Genomic DNA, 8,390 nt, shown 5'->3' with positions numbered 1-8,390 from the left:
GAGGGAGGGGGCAAGAGAGAGTGGGGCAGGAAGGAGGAGGGGGGCAAGAGAGAGTGGGGGACAAGAGAGAGGGGCAGGAGGATGGGGGCAGAGGGCAAGAGAGAGTGGGACAGGAGGGTGGGGGGAGGGGGCAAGAGAGAGTGGGGCAGGGGGGTGCGGGCAGGGGGGCAAGAGAGAGTGGGGCAGGGGGGGTGGGAGGACTAGAGAGAGTGGGACACAAGAGGGGGAACAGCTGGCTCCAAAGAGCGCGCAAATGCTCTGTGTGGGTCGGCTAGTATATTTTAAAAAGATATTTCCCTTTTTTTTAAAAAAATGAGAAATGGAATGACTGTTCATATTCCCTTCATTTGAGAAATGACTTGGAGAAGTTTCTGTTACTTCCATGCTTTTGTTAGGAGGGCCCAGCACCCCATGGACAATGATTATTATATTACCATGCAATGTCAAACTGTCAGTTTATTATTCCAGGCATTTACTATCACATTTTTATTGTAAAACCTGCTATGCATCCACTCTGTGTACATTTATTACTTGCCAATAAAGATAATTACTCCGAACAAAAGCTGCCCACCTTTCTCCTTAGCCAACTTGGCTTTGTACATTTGACATGACTGAAATGAACACATTTTAGAAGATAAAACCTGAGCACTTTTTGAAAGATGCAGGCAGATTCATGCTGAAAAGTCCTTCTTATAGCCCTTCAGTTCTCTGAGAGCTGCATAGCAAAAGGACGTATCCTAGTTTCAGGGTGGGGGGGATGAGTCAGAAAGTTTAAGAGCATCATTGGCTTTTCCATGGGATCTTGTGCATGCTGCTTTAAGATGGTGCCTCAAGGAGAGGCTGGCTGGCACTATACCTTTATACAGCAAATCTTCTCATTTATCTTTGTCTTTCTTTTTACTCTTCCTCTGGCTAGTTAGTTCATTTAGTTTCTTGTCCAGGCGCCTCTGGAGATGAGCTCTTTTGACAGGGTCCAAGGATTTGTCTTTCAACCCACTTCCAGCATACAGAACTCCTTCCCGGCTGATTCTCTGCCGGGCATGTGCCTTGGCCTTCTCACCACACCCATGAACCTGTGGGAGATAAAGCCATAATCATCAGCGAGGAGTAACAAAAAGCTTTGGTAAGTTTTAGCACAAATACAAATGATCGGTATTGCTGAACTTGAACACTCTCCTCAGTCTTTCTCTATTGATGACTCTTTTAACATCAAAACAACAACAAAAATACAAATACACTTCCCCCCCTTGGTAGAACCTAAAGAGAAATTAAATCATTCCTTCAGACAGCTTAAGTATTTTCTTCACAAACTCTGAAAATGAAAGGAGAATCTCCACTTCATCATCTGGACGCCTTTGTCAAGCTGATAAATAGTAACCTTGCTATCTAATCCATAACATTTCAAAGCCTCTGGAGAGAACCATCAAGTCCTATAAATATAATAAAATGTGTCATAGCCATTTCCAGTGTTAAGTAATAAATTGGCAAAATATTATGAGTCCAATGTATGGGCTGAAGGTGCATGGTGCTTGCTGATATTATGAAAGCTAAAGAGATTTCAGCCCAGTCAATGCCTGGGTTTGAAGCCTCTTGGGAAAGCTCATATAGGCCACTCTGAGCTTACTGAAAGAAGAGTTTAAAAGACATAAAGATCCCTTACACACATCACATTTTCTTGTTAACAACTTTTCTGTGTGTCATTAAATCTTAATCCCTAGAAAAGGGATACTAGTGATGTTCCTGAAGTTCATAGTTACCTAGTTCAGAACATGAATCTGTCCAGGTCACAATGCTTAGGTGAATGGCGAATCAAGTATCGTTTCCCCAGGAAGTTATTCTCTGACTCAGAATGAAAAATCAGATTTTGTACATGTGCAGTCAGCAAATTTTCAATGGTCCCTCAACATTTCATCTAGTTTTTATCCAAGTTCTGGACAGTGGCCGGCATCCTCACTAACTATGCAGAGATGGTGCATTCAAACTGCCTCTGCAATGTTTTGTAATCCAGAATCCTGTTGTGAGCACAGGGGGTGGGGTTTTCAGGAAGTGCTCAGAAATATGTCCCCAGGAGTCACTCATGGACATATTCTCAGCTGAAAGAGGGCTTCCAGGGGAAGCACACATACACCCTTAGTGCTTGCAGAGGGACTAAAAAATGAGACACTGCAGAGGCAGTTTGCATGCCCTTTCACTGCACAGTTAGTAAGAAGGTCAACCAACAATTATAGCTCAGATACTATCCAACCCCAACACAGCATCCCTCCACTGGCTGTTGCTGGTGTCTATATTATGTTTCTTTTTAAATTGTGAGTCCTTTGTGGACAGAGGACCATCTTATTTATGTATTATTTATTGTTCTATGTAAACTACTTTGAGAATTTTGCTGAAGAGCGGTATATAAGTATTCGTAGTAAGTAGTAGTAAGATACAACTTGCAAAAGCCCCCAAACAGCTGATTTTTAAAGCTTCAGGAAATGGCAAAGTCTCTGAGCTAGTGGGTCAGGCATGCTCCTGAGCCTTGACAGCAAGGAAATTGTGCAATCCCCAAGCTTGTCTGATCAAATTCAGGGAAGCTCCTCAGCAAGATGAAGTTAAGTCCTTTTACACACTAGCTAATATCCTAACAGAGTGTGTGTGTGTGTGTGTGTGTGTGTGTGTGTGTGTGTGTGTAAGATCTTTGCCTCTTGCACAATGGGGCCAATACTTCTGAGCGCTTCAGAAGCACTCTGCAAGATCTGAAAGACGTTGCTGACCTTCAGCAATGTGTTCCCAATCTTCGAGAGCACTTCCGGAGTATGAGCAGCACTCAGAAGCATTAGTGCAATAGTGGACTCATTTGTGCAGCACAGGAGGGCTGAGGCTGTTGCACGAAGGCTCCTGGTATGTCCCCACAGACCCTCTTTACATGCATGCTTTGATAATCAGAATATCACCCCTCTTTGTAAGTCCATGTGAATGTAGCTTAAACTGGGGATGGAACTCTTACCAGCCTTATGGACTCAGGCTGGATCAGTTTCAAAGCAACAACATGGGTGTGTTCACATGGAACACATCAATGTTACTTTTCATATGCTTTGTGCCTGTGTGATGATGCCATACTGACTTGTATCAATCTTTTTTCAACATTAATGCCGTTCCACTGTGTCTATAGAAGAGGCCACTGATTGACCCAGAAAGTCCAGGTCATGAGCTCATGGTTTTAAACTAGGGCTTCAGAGTCACCCTACAGAAAAAGGAGAAAGGTCTTGTCACACAATCAAAAACTGTGTTCTACCTAGGTTTGGGAGCTGTGTGTGCTCGGAAGGTATGAGGGAAACCTGGGTAGAAATGATTGTGTGGAAGCAAGGTAGAAGGGAAACCTGGGTAACTTTTCATCCTATCTTGCTTCCACACAATCACTTCTAACTAGGTTTTCCTCCTACCTTGCTTCCACGCAACTGAACATTGGGAGCATATACAGCTTCCCAAACCTGGGTAGAACACAGTTTTTGATTGTGTGAATGACCTCAGAGTGTTAGACGCAATCATTGTCCATCCTTATGATAAATAGGAGAATCATGAACTGAATGACTCACTTCACCACAATTTGTTTGTTAACATGAACAGGATCATCTGATTGAAAATGTGCCACACACACACTGGAGGCTTCTGTGGGTATCAGGAGCAGGATAGTGTCTTTGAAAACTGGTACAAAAGCAAGAAGACGGACTGCCTTTAAAGAGTCCTAATCCCAGTTCTTCACAAGAGCTGTCACTGGCTTTAAAAATCGGATTCATTTGGATCAATGCTAAAACCATGTATTATTAAGCCCACCTGGTGTGTAGACAACCCCTTAAGAGTTCAAGTTGACCCTCTGATTAGTAAGACAAACTGCGGAAACTCCTGTTAGTACATGTAATCAGAATTTTAAAAAGAGCAAGCTGGTTTCAGCTCTGTTGCAAGCAAGATAATCAGTACAGTCAGCCAACATCTTTCTAGGGTCCCCAATGCCACTGTTGGCTTGTGTAATAGAGAATGGACACAGCTGGAGATTTCAGCTGAGTGAGTTAAAAGGGCTGACAGTTATAAAAGCAAATTGCACTAAACACATGTGACAGGGGAAAGGCACTGGAGGGGAAGAAATAAGCAGCTCCACAGTACAAGTAACATCGCTGTGATTTTCAGTAGGTTTCTCTAATTTGACTTCCGTCTATAGCCCCTGATGTCTTTCCCAAGAACTTTTGCAGGAATCTCATTTTCACATTATGATAGCTCCAGCAAAAAAGATTTTAAGATGCTGGCACAAAGGTGCAACTGCATTTGTCAGAAGTACCCTGGGCTTCCCAGGAGCTGCCCTGAGGTAACTGGGGGGGAAGGAGAGGATGTGTTTCTCAAACCTTGGTTTTTGCTTCTAGCCACCATTCTCTCACAGGAGCACTTGGTAGGTTGGCCTGCAGTTACCATTCAGGTAACAGGAGTTACTGTGCTTCTTCCGTGAAAAATATATAAATACACTTAATTGTTTACCAAACAAACCTTGACTATAACAGCAAAGGAAAAACAAACACATTGCTGGTCAGAGAGGCCCCCTTTCCCCTTTCTTTTTTCTCTGTTAATCCATTCTATAGGGTGTTGGTTCCTCACCATAGCTGCTTCTCCACAGAGGAGGTAAAGCCTAGCTCATTTCCCAAGCCACATAGAAGTGTGATTCACCAGCGATTAATTACTTAGCAGGCTCTTCTCTGTAGTAGTTACAAGTGCTAGTTCTGCTATTTCATTTTTACAAACTGAACCAATGTAATTCTATTGAACTGGAAAGCAATTTTGGATGGAGAAATTGGTGGAGAGACTCCAGATCTGAAATTTGCAATTAACAGATCTTGTATAGGCAAACAGCTTCATCTAAAAGAGCCAATCCTAAATTGTGGCTGTAGTTACCTACCCATTCGTAAATGATTATATGCCTATTATATGCTTGCACATGCATCCAATCAGCATGTGCTAACAAAAGCACCATGGATTACTGTTATCTGGACAAAAAACTATCCCTGTTTCCAAAGTGTGACAGTCTGGCAGAATGCAGAGGAACTGGGTACAATAGAATAAATTTCAGATTGGACTGTGAGGCTAAGTAGTACAAAATAGTCTCTCTCAATAGGTCAGTGCTACCACATTCTAATCAATTTTGGAATACAACTCTGATGTGAATACACATCTATCTCCACCAGTCCAGGTCGACATGAACCTAAGGAGGTCTACAGTTAGCATGTGGCATGTCCTGCCACAGATGTGGTGGATGCCAAGGACCGACCAAAATATTCTGTGGAATTGGATGCTTATATGACTGATCAAGATATTTAGTTAATGCAAACAAAATTTCAAAAAGACATTGCAACCTTGATTTGGGGGGCTTAAAATTAATTCTGACTATTTATTCATAGGAGGGGAACTTCCCTCAGGTTCAGATTCTTCTGGATCTTAATTTCCTGTATCATCGTCTAAAGTGATGGTAGCCATCTCTGCCCACTGCACAAGCCCCATTGCTAATTCCTTTTAGAAAGCAGATAATGTTGATTGGCAAAGAGGCTTCCAATCCTGATTCAGCAGCATGGTCTGCAAACTGGCACAATGGCTGGCCTTAAATTAAACATTATAGAAGAGAAGGCCCCAGAGAACAAATACTAGGGAATGAAGCATACCCTGTATATATAGGAAGTTAAGACACAAGCTACCTCAGTCACTTGTTGGAAGTATACAAGATACATTCTAGAACAAGGTTTCTTAACCTTGGGCCCCCAGATGTTGTAGGACTACAACTCCCATCATCCTAAGGCCATGTCTGGGGATGATGGGAGTTGTAGTCCAACAACATCTGGGAACATCTGATAGTAAGTACTTGATGAAGTGGAAGTAGGCAGAGCTGCTGAGGGAAAAAGAGTTGTTAAGATGGAGCAGTGCTGAAGCAAGTGCTTGTCAGAAAACTGTACTTCATTTTAACAGGAGTTCAGGTCTTCACGACAAAACTCTCTCAAACAATATAAAGGGTGGGTGATTTGTCAGCCAGTTAAGTTGGAGACCTGATTGTGACTGCACTGGTTTAAATCCAGGCTTCTGTGGAATGTTAGCAATAGCAATAGCACTTACATTTATATACCGCTCTATAGCTGGAGCTCTCTAACCGGTTTACAATGATTTAGCATATTGCCCCCAACATTCTGGGTACTCATTTTACCGACCTCGGAAGGATGGAAGGCTGAGTCAACCTTGAGCCCCTGGTCAGGATCGAACTTGTAACCTTCTGGTTACAGGGCGGCAGTTTTACCACTGCACCACCAGGGGCTCATCCAGCATCTTACACATTCTTTCTTAACTGGGCTGAGAGAGATGAAACCTTGAGCTCTACATGAATTCCTCCAAGCTGGAAGTCTTTAACCAGAGATGCAAGGAACTGGACCTGAGATCTTGTGGATACCTTGGGCACCTCCGTTTTGGAGGCAGAAATGCAGGACACAAGTCCTCCAATTAAAAAATGTATGCAAATCATATATTTTAGCACTGAGAATGGCTCTCTCCACATCAGCATAATAATAATAATTACTATTAATCATATTTCAGCTCCCCACATCATAATCAGCTCCGAACATCCACAAGTTTTAATAGAGCATCAGTCTCCAACAAATATCTAAACAGGCTGTGGGGATTATATGTGAATTGTGAGATAAAAATAAAGAGGTGCTTGGAGGTACATTATGTAGAAAGGAAATGACTCACACTCTTTGTGGGAGGGAAAGGACTCTGAAGAATCACATTATTTCAAAAGTGACACCTTGTTAAATACAGATCCTTCCCTTTGAAATGTTAAGTGTCTTTTAATGGCCTAGCCTGCTCATTCCAGTCAAGGACTCTAAGATCCTACTCATTTGGAAGAATATTCTCTCTCTCTCTCTCTCTCTCTCACACACACACACACACACACACACACACACACTCTCTCTCTCTCTCTCCCTCCAGAGAACAAAGATAAGGAAGAGGAGGGTGGGGTGCATTTTTGTTAAATTCCTGGGGGAAAAACAGTTAAATGTCCTGACCCTTGACAGGAAAAAAAAAACCCATTCTTGTTTAGTGCTTGAGGACTGAGGTGAAGCAAGATTTTTCAGACATGCTTTAGGATCATAAAAATGAAATCATTTTTAAAAAAGGGCCAAAGGTAGAACAAAAGAAAATACTTCTTTTTTTCTAAGGACTATGGGCAAAACCAACACCTCTGAGCAGTTTCTTTTTCACTTACAACTCAGCAGGAGGTCCTCCCCATCATTGGGCTACCAAACTACAGACAAAAAAACCTCACAGTTCCCTGGTGGATTATATACCATATGCACACATTATGCTATATTGCGTTCATAATTCTGGACTCTCCCCCTCCCTCATCACACTCTAAAGGCACATTTTCAAGTATCTTTTTAACACAATGGACAAAGAATTGGATTTCCCCCCTCTAGAAGACGAGTTACACATATTGAACTGAGCTTGCAAACAGTTCAACACCTGCCCAGGCTGTGACTGTCAATCTCCTTACCCCCAAAGCCGAATTTGTTAAATGCTTCAGAACAAGGCAATCTTGTTCCATATTATCGGAAATTCGGTATGGTTTAACCTGTCTGGACTGCTTCCAGATGGGGATGTTTGGTAGGAGATTATGGCTCTGCCCAGAACTGCTTCTGGGAGTTACTGTTGGGCATCTGTACCTAGCAGCAGTTGTGCTATTTTCTGTTCACACCAAGGTGGACACTCTCACCCCTGAATCTGCACATGCGCAGAAAGCATTTTTTTTTAATTCAAATGTTTTTGTTGCACAAAAGTGCACTTCTGACCACCTGAACTTCTGCAGAATCACCTCCCCCCTCACACAATACTACTGCAGAATCCTCCCACCTCACATGCTCTTGTTCAAGCTCTCAGCAATCTCCACTGGAGCTTTCACTGGAAGTATTTAATTCTCTCTCCTAATAAATCACTTCTTGAAATTGGGCTGAATTGTTCCCCTTTCCTCCTGCCCAATCATCCAAAATGACTTGGCTGCAATTCTATGCATATTTTCCTGGGAGTAAGCCCCACTGAACTTAGTAGGATTTACTTCTGAGTAAACATGCATCTATTCTCCGCTTGAGACTACAATTTCCTCCTTTTTATTTTTTACATTTAAACTGCTGCTTTTGTGCTCTTTCACCTGTTGGGTAGGGTGATATAGTGCAAATACTTATATACAGGAATACAATAGATAAGCAGAGGAACAGAAGGGCGTGGATCACTTTTGTTTTGAGTCTGAATAGAGAGTCACAGAAGATGCTGCTATATTCAGGAGTCTTCCTCTCTTTTTCTGATGCTTCAGCCATTGGCTATAATGGGAGCTC

The 8,390-nt window shown here is 42.4% G+C and overlaps 1 protein-coding gene across 1 annotated transcript in view; it reads right to left on the bottom strand.

The window, feature by feature from the left end:
- Positions 1-438: 438 nt before the first annotated feature.
- Positions 439-8,390, bottom strand: part of IGHMBP2 (immunoglobulin mu DNA binding protein 2) — a 117,088-nt gene continuing 109,136 nt past the window's right edge. The window contains exon 15 of the mRNA XM_053267986.1: positions 439-1,073. Coding sequence (XP_053123961.1) covers positions 876-1,073 — 198 coding nt within the window. The 3' untranslated portion in view covers positions 439-875. The remainder of the gene's footprint in view (positions 1,074-8,390) is intronic.

The sequence above is a fragment of the Hemicordylus capensis genome, chromosome 1, assembly GCF_027244095.1.
Source record: "Hemicordylus capensis ecotype Gifberg chromosome 1, rHemCap1.1.pri, whole genome shotgun sequence".
Taxonomy (NCBI): Eukaryota; Metazoa; Chordata; class Lepidosauria; order Squamata; family Cordylidae; genus Hemicordylus; species Hemicordylus capensis.
The sequence above is the reverse complement of the archived record's forward strand: the minus strand, read 5'-3'. Positions and strand labels throughout refer to the sequence as shown.